This window comes from Sebastes fasciatus, chromosome 12 (genome assembly GCF_043250625.1).
Source record: "Sebastes fasciatus isolate fSebFas1 chromosome 12, fSebFas1.pri, whole genome shotgun sequence".
Lineage (NCBI taxonomy): Eukaryota > Metazoa > Chordata > Actinopteri > Perciformes > Sebastidae > Sebastes > Sebastes fasciatus.
The window spans coordinates 21038743-21054985 of NC_133806.1; the positions used below are offsets into that span (position 1 = coordinate 21038743).

General features: G+C 40.1%; 1 protein-coding gene across 1 annotated transcript; it reads right to left on the reverse strand.

The window, feature by feature from the left end:
- Positions 1-4142: 4142 nt before the first annotated feature.
- paqr7b (progestin and adipoQ receptor family member VII, b) lies at positions 4143-12726 on the reverse strand. The gene is made up of 2 exons (XM_074654083.1): positions 12565-12726; positions 4143-7617 (listed from the first exon to the last, which is right to left on the reverse strand). Exon 2 carries the CDS (start codon positions 7609-7611, stop codon positions 6553-6555), a length of 1059 nt encoding a protein of 352 aa, XP_074510184.1. The 5' UTR covers positions 7612-7617; positions 12565-12726; the 3' UTR covers positions 4143-6552.
- Positions 12727-16243: the final 3517 nt, after the last annotated feature.

The following is a 16243-nucleotide window of genomic DNA, read 5'->3' on the forward strand; positions in this document are numbered from 1 at the left end:
GAGAAGCAATTGATAGTTAGAGGACAGGAAGCAGGCTGTAAGGCAATTATCACTATCTCTGCCATTTGATTTAAGACCGTCTGAGTGTGTAATACTGTGAATTAATCACATCTAGGATAGGTACATCAAGAGCCCATTTCTGCCTTAAATTTCAATGATTCTTCTCCATTGCAGTTAAATGTACTTGAGAGATATTCTAATTAGTGCAGCATATTAATTTCCACTTACTCAGGGTAGAAATATTCTGTATGTGTTTGTGTGTGTGTAGGAGAGAGGACAGAAGGCGAAGCTTGATGAGACAGTTACCTTATATGAATGCATAGTGTACGAGCCAGCTTAATCATCATAAGCAAAGCTCCTGACAAATATCAACAGAAAGGCACGATGCTATGTAAACCCACACAAACTTCCACATATTTAGACTAACATAGGAACAAATAAATAGACACGTGTAAACAAAAAGTGCGCATTAACACCAGCAAGCCCTTCCACACATACAGGGCATGCATACATGTGCATACATAAAACAATAATGTGCCACCCACGAGGCTGCAGTGTGGGCAATTATTGTTCCAAGAAGAACATCTGCATGAATAATATTAGATGTAATCATGTAATATTATTCTTAGTCTATTAAACAAATGTTTACAAAGGAAATGGCAAACAGTATGTTGTTTAGTAATCCAGGCTGCAGGTGGCTTATAATGAATATTCTGATATGTTACGCACAGCAGGGCATCACTATCACTGAAATGCATTTATGAAGAACTGTCGTGATTGACCTGCAAGTTCATTTTAAGGAGCTGTGATGCATCAGTAATATATGTTCGGGGGAAGATCGTTTGTGCCCCCTAATGGCAAGATTCATTCTTGTAAACAGTGTTTTTGTGGGCTGAAATAAATCTTGTGAGAGTTATCCTAGATACGATGTACAGCTCTTTGCCCAAGAAGGAAATAATTGTCTGTATCTATATTTGACTCATGTACTGTACGGCATACAGAGAAGCCATCTGTCTTGCATTTTTGCCGCTGTAACCCAAGACAGTGGGAACAACACAATGGTACATTCATCAAATTGCAGCAGTAAACAGGCCAACAGTGCCATAATGGCTTTCTTCATGCCAATTTTGATAAACATATGATCTAATTTAAATATTAGCATTTGCTTATCCACTGTTATTCAATGACTGATTTATGCTCATTAAACCTGCAGTAGGCAGAATGTTTTTGGCATTAAAAATTCCTTAATAACCTTTCAGCATATAAGTGCTCTGAGAGGTAACTAGACATCTGCACCTCGTCATGGCTCTGTTTGCAGGATTTTATAAAATCTAGCCTGTGAAAGGAGACTTTGGCCAATCACAGGGCATTTCAGAGAGAGAGCGTTCCTATTGGCTGTTCATTCAACGGAGGCAGCTGTCAATCACTCACAAACTCCGATCAAACGGTCAAACTAGGCAGCGCTGATCAAATATGAATCAATATTCTGTTACTGGAATGCCTATATCTCACCTCAAATGTCTTCAGAAACATCTTATAGTGTACTGTTTAGCTATAAAATTAGAAAGTTTGCTCCAGTTGGTATTTCCTCAACTGATTTCAACATGGCTGTCAGGTCACAAACTTTCTCATTTTACAGCTAAACAGTACACTACAAAATGTTTCTGAAGACATTTGAGGCGAGAAATAGGCATTACAGTAACAGAATATTGATTCATATTTGATCAACGCTGCCTAGTTTGAGTTTTTGATCGCAGCTCGCGAGTGATTGACAGCTGCTCATAGATGGCAGACTCCAGATCAGCTCTGACTGGTTGTTTTCCTTCAGTCTGTGAAATCTTGCAGATGACATTAGGCGCACCGTAGGACACCGAGGCACATGATTCTTTTCCGATTACATGTCTCATGCACTACTGTCAGGATGTAGTGACTTTTTTTTTAATCATATTTGCTCCATTTCTACCCACTGCAGCTTTAATGAATAGGCTACCGTTGAACTTATTGTACATCTAAAGCCCTTTTCCCTCTAAACAGATTTACAGGATGTTATAAACTGTTTTTTTATGTTCAACAATCAACATTAGGAAAATGCCTTTACCAAAAATGTCAATATAATATATTTGTGACTAACTTCTCCTATATCATTAATTACTCTTGTGATCAAAAGTACTGTTATTAGTTCCTCTTGCAAAACCAAGACGATATACATATATCTCTTGCTTTTATAGAATACATTTTTACCTCAAAATACCTCTCCAGAGTCAGTTTTAACTGAGATGAGACAATCCTCTCAACATGCTGTAGTTTTTTCCTTCGCTGTCAAACTGCATCAGTCCTACAGAACAACAAGGCTGCCCTCTGGTGGTGTTAGAAAAGAATGACTACTAATATAACCGGTCTGAGAAATAGCTACATTAGACAGTAGACCTGTTTTACTGTCCGTTATACACATTTACCACCTCATAACCTGTAGTCCTGGGCCATTACTCTGCCAGTAGTCGGGTCTGAGAATAAAATGAACTGCCTGTTGTATATTTTGGCGAACATATAACATCACGGTGAGGGTATGGGTTAAAAAGATCTGCCTTCAGAACAGCTTTATTTTCTGCAAAGTGAAAAGAGAGGCCAAATAGGTCTGCAGTCTCCGGTTCAATCTTGTATCTCAGCATAAATCATTTGTGATTTGGGAAATAAAATGCAGGATTTATGATGACATGCACTTAAAATGAGCCTTCATAAAACTTCAATCTCACCAAATTCATTTAAAATTTCACTTAATTTGCGAATGCTGCATAGACCTGAATGACCAAATGTGAAATACAATCCCAATGAAGCTCCACTGAGTTGAAGGTAACAAAGGCCAAAAACCACCATCAAAATACTTAATCTTGATATACCATTGATTTTATTTATGATTTAAATTCCCCTCTTTCATTTCAAGTTTTGCAATTTAAAAAAAAAAATTCTTCTTCCTAAATGCACAAAATTTCTTGGATCACATGACTGACGTGAATATAATCTCACAACGCTGAGGTCATTTCAATGTGGGGAATTCATACCACATAAATTCATACAGACGAGTTTCAGAGTACAATATTTCAATGCTATGAATTCAGTGCCATTTAAACTAGGGCTGAGCAATTTTGAAAAAATATCTAATTGCGATTAATTTTGAATGATATTGTAATTGCAATATGATTTCCGATATTAGAGGGAATGATCATTTTTACACAATTACTCATTTTCATTGCAAAACATTGAAATGATTATGGTGTGATTTTTGCGGTGATCTCTATCCAACAAAGATGTTTTCTTAAGTCTATATGATGTTTAGGCCAGGACATCTCTGTAGCACAATATTTCATTAAAAATGGTATTTTGACACACATTTTGCCTTTCAAAAATACTGCGCCTCCTGCGATTTGAAAATTGCAGTAAGCCATATTGCGATTTCGATAAAATTTTGATTAATTGTGCCGGCCTAATTTAAACTCCCAACATCCAGCAGTGGTTAAACTTTGAGGTTTTCAGTTGCTAATAAGAGTCAAATTATTATGGCCTTCCTCTGCTTCCAAACCTTAAAGCTGCAGTGGGTAATCTGAAAAAAATCAGGTGCCTCTGTGTCCTCTGGTGCACCTAATGGCATCTGCAAGATTTCACAGACCGGAGGAAAACAACCAATCAAAGCTGATCTGGAGCCTGCTTTCTCTGAGCAGCTGTCAATCACTCGCGAACTCTGATCAAACGGTCAAAGGCAGCGCTGATCAAATATGAAAATCAATATTCTATTACTATAATGCCATGAGAAATAGGCATTACAGTAACAGAATATTGATTCATATTTGATCAGCACTGCCTAGTTTGACCGTTCGGAGTTAGTAAGTGATTGACAACTGCCTCCGCAGAATGAACAGCCAATGGGAACGCTCTCTTTCTGAAATGACCTGTGATTAACCAAAGTCTCCCGGCTAGATTTTCTAAACCCAGAAAACAGAGCCATGAGGAGGTGCAGAAGTCTAGTTTTCTCTCAGAACACTTGAATTACATTATGCTGAAAGGTTATTATGGATTTTTTGCTCAATGATGCCAAAAATAATCTGCCTGCTTCCACTTTAACCTGTGAAAAAATAAAAAAGGAGAACTTGAAGTTACTGTAACACTTTATTTTCTTAAATACAACAGAATATTAGTACAGTCAGTCACACATAGTTTTTTTTTTTTTTTTTTAGAGGCAGAAGACATTCTGGTCCCTCTCACCCTGCTTTCATAAAGGGAAACCTTGGGTGGCATCAGAGGCTACGTTTACACACATATTCACTTATACAGTAAAGAGTGCTGCTAGCCGTATTCCAGTTCAAATCTTAGGCAGGTTTCATTGGCATGCAACTTTGATAATCTGTGGCAGAGTATCGTGTTGCGACAATCTATTTAGCGAAAAATACTTGCTGCTCCCTTCCTGATTGAACAAAGCCAGGTTATCTCCAACACATGGGAAAGAAAGTATTGATATTTTTGGTTCTTTTGGTGGTCGGGACAATAAATTCATGTCACAGACGGGCCTGGTGAGACTTACAGGCTTCATTTGCCAATTGGAAATCATCAGCCTGTGATGAAGCCTTTCGATGAAGCATTAGACTGCATGTACAAAATTAGCCCCTGTGCATGAGCCTCAATGTTGTTGCCAACCGATTTATAACCATGCACAACAAGGGGAGGTGCCTTGCACAGGTTTCTCCGGGTAATTAATGAAAACAAAACGGCAACACAAAACCAGAATAACCACATTAACAGCAGATACCTCCATGCATGTAAACATAGCCAGTGTTGTCAGCTACAGTATATACAGTGTTGATTTCAGGCAGTGCATGATGAGACCAGGTTGGTAACGCCAAAGTCGACAGTTAGAGGAAGGGTCATATTTAGGGGCGTTGAGGTTAAATCTCACCGGTAACGTTCGCAGTCAGGTCAAGACATCATTTGAATCAACTTCTGTCTCTGAATTCATCTCTCAGTAGTACCATCACTGAAGCAATAACAGATTCATTGGCACATTAAACACCATCGTGAACAGAGAGTGCTGTAATGAATATAGATCATTTCTGACATTTAAAGATTTTGTGAGGTAAAAATCTAAGCAACATTATCAGTGAGCCATATCTGTGTGATATAACAAAAGTCATCAAACTAAGAGGAAAAAAAACACTCTTCAGTGTAACAGCGCAGCGGTATGAAATTATGTATTCATAGCCGTTTAAAAGTCTGATAGGCAGCAGGACACCGAACACAACGGGCGCTCTGAACGGATGCATCAGAACAGGAATGTGCTGTATTCCACCAGAGAAACGATGCATTCAGCTCGGAGTGCTGTTAGGTGGAGAGAGAAAATGGGATGCAAACAACTTTCTAGAGAAATACAGCTTATTTACAGGGTAGGAAAGAAGTGCAAGGCTAAGCTTTCGTAGACATTCACACACTTAATATCCACAGTATATACCAAAAAAGACATGCATAGAGGCACGTACATATTCATCATACAAAAACGAAAACATACCAAAAGCAGAACACCAGTCAGACGCGGCTTTTGTGTCTCAAATCTGATCAATGAAAACAATGAGCGCAAAAGCTTTGACATCATGGGATGTGAAAAAGGCAAAAGCTGAAGTTTCCAGCCCTTTGAATAAAAAAAGATTAACATTGTCACAACAACAAAGAGACATCAGTAATCTTTCCATCCATCTCTTAGCCAATACTGAGTGCCAGCCTCATTTTAAACATAATAATTCAACAGAATGTTATCACCCGAAGAAAGAAGATCGCCTTCTTTTTTTATTTTTTTTTAATAAGAGGTACGATATTTGGTTTTCAAATTGGGTTCTCAACTTTCCCAGAATGTGTTAAAATATTAGTGTGGCACAATGTTAGCGCCTTGATAAATAAATTTAAAAAAAATCCCTGCTTTGATCCCTAAAGAGAGGGACATAATTAACGTGTCAAAACCAGAAATTTAAATTGGATTGGAATTGGTATCTGACTGAAATATACAAAGTGTTGTATATTAATAAATAAAACAAATGCTTGCATGATTTGAAATGCTAAAATTTGATTAAGACAGTCAGATTATTCTTAATACCACTGGGTAAAAGGCATCTTAAGAAACGAGTCTCTTCATTTTTCTGCTCACCTTGACACAAAGTGTATTTTTGTACGGTGAAGTAAAACCACATTTTTTAAGACGATGACTAAAAACGGATTAAAAACAGAGCAGAGTCGAGATGCAGGGACTCTTTGCAGTGCTTAAGTTCTACCTGTATCGCTACAGACAAATTACAAGATTCCCTTTTCTTCATTGTAAGTCACAAAAACACACCCTTAATCACGTTTTTTTTTTAGCTCACTGTTTGGCAGATCACACAGAGAAGAAATAATGAAAAGTCACTATCACAAACCGATAACTTTCATTGACAAAAAACATTTGAATTATTTCAATGAATGGTCAATACAGAGTAAAATAAATAAGACTTTCTTTTTTTCTTTTTTTTTTTTACTCAACTCTTACTCCTGCTTCTCGTGCAGAGAGGCACGGACACGATTGCGCACGTAAAAAGCGGTAAGAGCACTGCAGCAGGCAGTGAAGATGAAGAGCGCGACGGCGTCGTGCGCGAGGTCGCCGTGGAGGCGCTCGTAGAAGGGACGGCGCTCCATGAAGTCTATTTTCAGCGCTTCGACCTGCATCAGGGTGCACACCACCACGAATATGTGGAAGATCTGGTGGCCCTGCCCGATGAAGTCACACTTCCCAGGGAACAAGCTCTCTGGGTGCGGGCAGCAGAAGAAATAGGCGCTGATTAGGAAAAAGAGCACGTGGTAGAAGTGGTACGCCACGACTGGGTCGGAGCAGCCCTCTTGGTAGCAGCTGTAGATGCGGTGGACCACGGGGCTTATGTCTAAACAGTAAGCCAAGGCTGAGGGCACCACCTGGCAGAGCTTGATGGCGAACTTTGGCAGCTCGTGGCTCGCATATTTACCGTAGCAGCACCCGAAGCAAGTGAGCCAGGCCAAGAATGCCGCAGCGGGTAAAAAGACCCCTTGCACTCTAGTGTGCCAATCTTTCTCGATGGCATAGTAGTAGTGCGCCAGGGCGCTGCCGTACTGGTAGACCGCGACCCCCACGTAGTCGAGGAAGTAGAAGCTGTAGTAGGAGAGCTCGGACTTGGCAGAGAGGAGGTGAGCGAGAGCGCTGAAGGAGAGGTAGGTGAAGGCTGACAGGAGGACGATGAAGAGGGGCTGAGCGTGAGGGTCTCGCAAAAAGTCCACCGTCTCCGAGATCTCCTGCCACTTCACCAAGATGATGAAGGCGGCCAGCAGGTGGGTCCACACATTGAGGCTCTCGTTGTGCCTCTGGAAGAGGGTGAGGAAGTAGTAGCGCCAGCTTTGGTCCGGCTGCCGGTAGCCGGTGAGGATGTGGCGCTCGCGGAACACCCAGGGGACGTCGGACACCTTCACAGTGCAAGGCAGCGTGGGGAAGGCCGACTCCAGCAGCTGAGGGATCTGACGCAGCTGCTGCGCGTTGATAAACAGCCGACCGATCTGCTCCATCACCACCGTTGCCATGGCAAACTGGAGGCCAGAAGGGGGGGGAGATTGGGGGGGGGCGGAGAGAATGAGCGAACAGTCAGTTAGTCAATATCTGTCTGGCTTTGAGCTACTGTCGTCTCCAGGCCTGTTTGTGTGCATCTGCACGTGAGTGAGTTCCTGCATTACTACTACTACTACTACTACCACAAAGCAAAGAGTAGTGGATTAGTAGTTTGGTGTATGAACAGACAAATAATCAGTGAATCATTTATTCAGTTATCAAGCAAAAACATCAAATAGTGTCTGGTTCTAGAGTTTGCTGGTTTTCGCTTTTATATGATTCTAAATTGATTCTATTTTATTTTTGTACAGTTGTTCGAACAAAACAAGTCATTTGAAGGTGTCACTTGTGGCTCTGGGAGCATTTTTACTGTTTTCTTTATTATTATTATTATTATTAATTAATTATTCCAAAAGTAATCAGCACATTAACTGATCTTAAAATAATGTCCAAAGATTATTAATTAAACATATACTGTAGGTGCAGCGCAGCCAGGCTGCTCCTGTCTGTACCTTTAACTCACACACACTTACTTATGTCAGTTTTTTCCAATACCATAGATAAGCAAATGTAAACGGTATAACTGTCGACTTTCACACCACGGTATACCTTGATACCAGCATACTGTTTCAACCCTAATATTCTCTCTCCTTTTAGCTCCGTTTTGGTCTCTACCAACTCTGGAGAAAAATATCGCTCTCTCTTTAGCTGAAACGCTCCGCTTTGTTCACCAGTTAGTCGCTAACTGTGTCTGCTGGGCAGGTAGTGGTTTATTGCTGAAAGCAGCTGCCTGCTGCAGCTGGAATGGAGGTTGATGAAAGTGGAGTTACGTGCCAGAGAACCAAAAGAATAAGCCATAGATAGACTAAAAGGCTCCATAGAGATTAATTGCAGTGTTGAGTGATAATCCTGTGAGCTTGACCCCATTCACATCAGTCATTTTGGCCCATTGTACAATAACGTATCGATCAGTGCAGCTTTAAGTGTTTTCATTTGAATAAGTGAATTAGCCTAATGTTTTATGATTGATCATACATCATTGATTCTTCTCAAATTGTTGGATATGAGTATTATTAGCGGTGGCAGTAGTTGTGTTTGTTGGGCCGACCGTCTGATTGGAGACTCCGAATGTGTCCCCAAGCCTTTAATCCGCTCTACAACATAACGCATCACTCTGAAGGACTGTTGCACACCGCAGGATCCCCTCAGGTGCAATAAAGCTCTGACCTTAGCCGACCTTTTGTGGTCATAAATTCTGCCAATGACGCCTTCTTTTTTCAATTCTCAGAATTGGCGATTACTTCCTGAAAAGTGTAGAACTGGACACAGTGTCAATATTTGCTAAAGTGTCTATATTTAAGAGGTGTAGGAAGGATTTGAGAATAGTTTTTAATGCAAAACAGAGTGGATGGTGATGCGATAATCAAAGAAAAATATATATATATATTAATGGATAAAATAACCTAACAGTAGGGCTGTGTATTGGCAAGAATCTGGCGAGACGATACGATAAAGGGGTTATGATTCAATATATTGCGATACATTGCAATACTTTAAGCAAGGTGATACATTTTTACATCAGAAAGAAAACTGTCATAGTATAAATAACACCCCCCCATATGCATAAAATCGGAGTAAAAAAGTTATTTTTATGCAATCAGAGCAGCGGGATCTGCATTTGCATTCATCAAAGTCCCTGCATCATCCAACATCAGAGCCCTACTTTGAGAGGGCACACACACTGAGAGGGTGCATCTCTTTGCAAATGAAATAAAGTGTTGACTGAGTTCATCTTTGCATGTAAACTATTAATTAAAAAATCAATACAGTGTTTTTGAGAATCGATACAGTATCACAAAATATAACATTACAATATTCACTATTTTCTTACACCCCTACCTGACAGATGTCTGTTTTTGGCTAATCCAGTTTAAGACACCCAGAGTAGTTAAAGGTAGGTATTATAATATAAATGGTAGAAGACAGTTGACAAAAGGCCTGACTTTTGCTTCAAAGCCATTTCCATTCAAAGAGTTGCAAAATTATAACACTGGAAAATGACTGGGACCTGACCTGTGGATGATTTGGATGCATGTGTGGGATGCATGTGTCGGACCCCAGGAAGACTAGCTGGTGCCATTGGTATCAGCTAATGGGGATCCTTTTTAAATAAATAAATAAATAAATGTGTGTTGCAACAAACAAAGGCCTAAAGATTTAGTAGGCTAGTAAGCTGAACTACAATATATAGCCTACACAGGGGAGAACATTTTCCAAGGACCCCCTCATAATCGTAACACCGTTTATGCTTACTACCATTTGTACTCTTGGATAGCATTGGAACTATTTGTATTCCGAAACTTTTCAACCTAGATACTACAGACCTATTTCATATGATAAACAGAAAACACATTTCAATCTATATCATGTGAAGATAAGATGAGATAATCCTTTATTAGTCTCACAGTGGGGAATTTTGGAACGTTATTGAATGTTAATATCAGTTATATACCTTTAAGGGCGATTTTATTCAAACTACATTGGACTCAGCTTGACAGCATTTATAGCCTACACTTCAAATAACTGATCTTAAAGCTTTCAGCAAGACTGTCATAGTCCTAATAAATCACTTAAGGTGCAGTATGTAAGATTTGGCGGCATCTAGCAGTGAGGTTGTAGATTGAAACCAACTTAAACTTCTCCCGTGTGCCAAGCGAGTTGGAGAACTACGGTGGCTGATGCAGAAACATGAAAAAACGCAAATGGCCCTATCTAGAGCCGGTGTCTGGTTTGTCTGTTCTGGACTACTGTAGAAACATGGCGGGCGGCTCTGTGATGAGGACCCACTCCGTATGTAGATATAAACGGCTCATTCTGAGGTAATGAAAACACGATTCTTATTTTCAGGTGATTATACACTAAAGAAAAAACATACTTATTAATATTATATTCATTTCTGCCAATAGATCCCCCGAAATGTTACACACTGTTCCTTTAAAGGTCCCATATCATGCTAATTTTCAGGTTCATACTTGTATTTTGTGTTTCTACTAGAACATGTTTACATGCTGTAATGTTCAAAAAACCCTTTACTTTCCTCATGCTGTCTGCCTGAATATACCTGTATTTACCCTCTGTCTGAAACGCTCCGTTTCAGCGCATTTCAACGGAATTGCAACGGAACTGCGTTGTTAGGCAATAGTTTGGGTCCATGTTTACTTCCTGTCAGCTGATGTTACTTGCATACACTGCAACAGGAAATAAACTGTGACACATTTAGAATGTTTATGTTTAAAATCGTGTAATGATCTATATATTTTATATTTGTGACATCACAAATGGACAGAAATCCTAACGGCTTGTTTCAAACGAACAATTACTGAATACCAAATGTGTGTATTTCTCCGTATATTGAGCGTTTTGATAGTTTAACAGTATTTATAAAGCACTTAAACCTCTTTTATAATATAAATAGACATGAAAATCTCACTTTTTACAATATGGGACCTTTAAAACTCACCAGTCTAAAGCTGACTTTCAGTAAAGTGCTTCAATTTAAAAAAAATAATAATGAACTTTGTGTCACAATCATATCAGTTTCTATTGGCCCATAGCTAATGTGGGTGGGAGTAGTGAATACACTATGCTTCTTTTATTGGTGGAAATGGTCCCCATCTGTAGATGTGCACTTTTTCATGATATAGCACCGTTTTATAATTTATAGCTAATTATTTCCCGGTCCCCACTTTGAGAATCACTGGCCTACACTTCATCCTCCTGAATGTCTCACTAGTAGAGGTCAATTTTCGATAAGATTTAAAGGAACCGAATATGGAGTAGCTTTTCACATCTATCAATAAACTGTTCATCTGTCAAATGTTTCAAAAGTCGCTTAAAGGGACATTTAATTGCTGTCTTGTAATTGCTTTTCCCCCATGTTGTCCATGTATCTGTTTTTATGTTTTTTTATTTTTTTCCCACTCACAATGTTGTTTGAAGAAGTCTTTATAGATATTTAAATAAATATCCTCCTCACAAACACTTACCATACACTTCCACGCAACACACACACACTTACTGTATTGTTATTATATAATCCTAATTGTTTGTTATCACTATTATGTAGTCATATTATTTCTTTATATTAATATTGTCTCTAGGTGGAGGCTTCAGATAAACCCAGTGGGTTTTTTTTGCCTCTTCCTGCACTGTATATTATTCATTTATTTTGTTGTTATGTTGTATAGTCTTAAATTGTGCAAAACAAATAAACACACTGTACTTTTTGGTTTTTGGGGCTACAACTAATAATATGAGCGCCCTCTACCTATACTGGGACCAGGGGTTAAAATGCAGTTTTATGTGCCCTCTCCAGATGTTTTGTGGCTCGTGTTGGCCTTCACTTGTTGAGGAGGCAGAGAGCAGAGATCAGGCTGTGTGGGATGAACACAGGCCGAGGTTCAGGGAGGAAAAGGCGTGGAGTGATGAATGGGAAGACATTACGTAACATAACCCCCCATCCGACGTCCACACCCTCCGTTTACAGCAAGGGCTGCAAAAGCCTTTCAAATATTTATGGGTCGAGAAAAAAGAAAAATGCTCGACTATATAAAGCAGGAAGGATGTTTCAAATATTGTATATGAATTAAAACACGGGGCCTATAATAATAATGGGCCTGTTGCAGTGAATTCCCACTGAAGCTGCACCTGATAGACGCGTCTGTTTTAATAGACATACATTTGCATTTCGAGGCTTATTGCTCCATGTGCATCACAAACCTGTGTTGAATTAAGAAAGCATCGCTGCACATTCATGATTAACTGTCTGAGGCGCATCTTCTTGAACGCATTTCATAATTTTACCGAGAAAAAAAAAATGGCATGGATTTTTCGAGATGAAATGAAGCAGACTAATGCAGTAGACGTACCTGCAGATGGGAGAATCAATCCAGAGCCTTGAGTTTAGAGGTTGAATGGTTTAGAGCCGTGCAGGATGTAGAGAACATAGTTTGAAGAGGTGAAGAGAGACAGAGACGATGTAACCGTGACGGAGAGCAGCGCCTGGCGGCTCCTCGCTCTGCTCTGCTCTCACCGCGCAGCTGCTGCTTGGAGGAGGAGACAGGACCGGAGTGACGAGCTGGTCTGTCGGCCAATCAGCGAGCAGCGTGCTGTTCCTTCCTGCGGCCAATGACCAATCACAGCTGCCGCCTGGCCGATCAGCCCACCAGCTCTCCACTGAAATTCTTCCACTGAACTGTCTGAATGTATGGCACTCCCATGAGGCATTTCTACCACATGATTGTTTTGTTTTTTTCAAACATGTATAGCTTTTTATAGAAGTCACGTAATGTTATTAATATATGATAACCTTATTTTTAACTCACTATAGGCTGTAGGCTCTATTTTAATATTAAACCTGCAATAGGCAGAATATTTTTGGCATCATTGGGTAAAAAAGTTCCATGATAACCTTTCAGCATATTGTAATTCAAGTGTTCTCAGAGTGGGTAGATTAGTAGGATAGCACTGCATCATATCATATAAGCATATCACATGTTTTCTTATGTAAGATTTATTGCTACACCTTTATTTAAAGGGACTGTTTGTAACTTCTTACACGTATAAATCAATCCGGGTCGGTGTCCCATGCGTGCTCGCGTGTGGCTACGCTGTTCAGACTCAGACTCCAACACAAACTACACGGAAGCACCAAAACCGCAAAGTTATATCTAATGAAGCCCGTCTTGCAAAACAGTGTTGGCCGCGGTCGGAGGACGCTGGGGAGACCGTAGCTTTGGTCTCCAGGGCCGGAGTCTCTGCTGTATTCTGCTCCTCTGCTCTTCTGCTCCTCCGCATGCTTGCCTTCACTCAGCTCGCTCCCCCTCACATGCATGCACGCACACTAAACACTGCAGAAGAGTAAGTTTATCTCTGAGAATATCTAGTGATGTTTGTGCAGAAATAAATGCTGCAGCTCCTCCAGACCAACAGAGGTTTCCTGTGTCTTCTGAAGTGACGATGCTCCGCAACGAGTTACGTTATCGTCTCCGACCGGGTGCCGGTGTCTACCCTGTTCCCTCCGACCGCGGTCGGGAGGCTGAAGCAGGAAAAGCCAACACTAGGATCAGCATTGATTCATGGAGAGACCTTCATCTGGTCAGCTAACATTACTGCCAAGCAGGTGAAATATAGAGTGATATTGTGGTTTTAGCTGATGTGTGTTGCCTCACTGTTTTGACGGATGCTCGCTCACATTCACGTAGGGCGTGCACACGGGCGAGGGCGAGTAACAGGACGCTGACTTTCGTTGACTTAACGGCCACAGGTGTCGCTGTTACAACCAATTTCTGATTCTTACAAACAGTCCCTTTAACCAGGTAAGTATCATTGAGATTAGAAAATCTCTTTTTTAAGAGAGCCCTGGCCGAGACACCAGCAACAGAGAGTTTCAAACGAGATACACACAAACATCAATTTAAAACACGCAAACAAACCATACAGTATTTCAGATAACATAGTATATATGCAGTATCAAGTTACAGTATGCAACATACACGCAAACATTAAAACCACAAGAAAACACACAGTATCCACTTCAGAGTAATGTGCCTATAGGAAGACAAATAGGAAGAAACAGATCTAGCTATCTAAAATGTAACTAGTAACTAAAAGTGTCAATTAAAAATAGTGGAGTAAGAAATACAATATTTCCATCTGAATTATCCCTCTGAGTATAGAGTAGAAGTATAAAGTAGCATGAAATGGACATACTCAAGTAAAGCACAAGTATGTCAAAGTTGTACTTGAGTACTTGAATAAATGTAGTTAAGCTTACATGGCATATCTCACCTGTATGTATCATGGTGTGTCTATTAGGCTGCTACATGAAAATAAAAGGGAAAAAGGTCAAATGGATTTAACAAAGGTTGAAGGGGAATTGCACATATAGTATTCTTTTCAACATGTATATTTTTTCCATAAACCTTGAGAACTATCTGAGATGCAACGCCTGTATATCATGAATTGGACAGTGACTCATGTGACACATACAAATTTAAAGTTCCTATACATACAAATAAGAGTAAGATAGTTACTCATGCTTGGTATCGTAATACAGCTAGAATTGAAGCATGATGTGATATACGTTCTTAAATTGGACAACATCTGTTGGTCAGTATTTTGGCTTCTAAATTGATAACCCCGACTGGGTCTCATTTGGTTACCAAAACAGGTCTGCTTGACTTGTGTGGTCACATCAGTTGTATTGCCTGTGCCTTTCCGTTGTGTGGCGTTCAGGAACAACGTTTCCTTTGTTAGACTCAGTGTTTCTGAAAGATCTTCATTGTTTCCAGATTCAAACCATCCTGAAGTGTATATTCCCAACAGAGACGGATTCAGGGGGCATCTACAATAACATTGAATATGTTTGGGGTATTTATCCACTGTAGGATGATAGAGAACCTGCGAAAAGTGTCAACAGAAGCTCAGAGCGTGATTCATATTATGGAATAGAGCTGATTTAATTGAAGCAGATGATGCATTGGTGAAGCCAGGAGAAATCATGATCACGAGCAAGATTCCAAAGAAATGCAGCACAGGCTAAAACAGGGATGTTGGAGTGGAGCCAACCATTGTCCCCTGTATTGTCGGTCGAGGAACTCTGCACTATGGGACGAGCAGCTTTCTGGCCTGATGCAGTTTCTTCCCAACACATGACAAAGATGGGATTGTGCAGCACTGTGTGTCGCATAGCAACAGACTCAGTCCAAACACAACCAACTTTGTGTAGATATGACATGCTTCTACAAACATTATTATACTGTGTGAAAACAATCTAAACGCCAGTGAAAGTAAGTTGTGACATGTAACGATTTCAGAGTTTCTACTGCAGTCCAAATTTAAGCACAGTAAGATTTTTTTATTTGTTATTAAAGAGGACCTATTGTGCTTTTGTGCATTTTCCCCTTTTCTTTATTGTGTTATATAGTTTTTTGTGCATGTAAAATGCCTGCAAAGTTACAAAGCCCAAATTTCAGGCCAAAAGGAGTTACTCCCCCCCACAGAAACACTGCTCCTGAACTGCCTGAAACGCCTTGATTGAAGTCCTGCCTTTTCTTCCGTAACGTGGTGATGTCACCAAGTAACACATTTGCTTAATACTTGCCTAGCAGTAAGTTTGGCACGCCCTCAAACACAGCTAGTTAGCGCGGAGCTTGAGTGGGAAGTCGGAAGAGTTTGGTTCGGTTGACCAATCACAGCAGTGGGCCAGCTGACCAATCAGAGCAGACTGGGCTTTTCGGGAGGGGAGGGGCAGGAGCTCAAACGGAGCGTTTCAGAGGGTGAAAAGAGGTGCTGCAGCACAGCCAGAGAAAAATATAGCGTTTTTTAACATTAAAGCATGTAAACATGTTCTAGTAGAAAACCCAAAATACAAGCATGCACCTGAAAATAAGCATATCAGGTCCTCTTTAATGTAAGCTGAGGAACATAGTTGATCTATGACTGCAGCTGTGCATGACTTAGTATGCAAATTATCAGTATCTTTCAAATGATGCAGCGTAAAATTGTAATACCTCTGGAGTTCAACCACTTCAATCGTTCAAATTA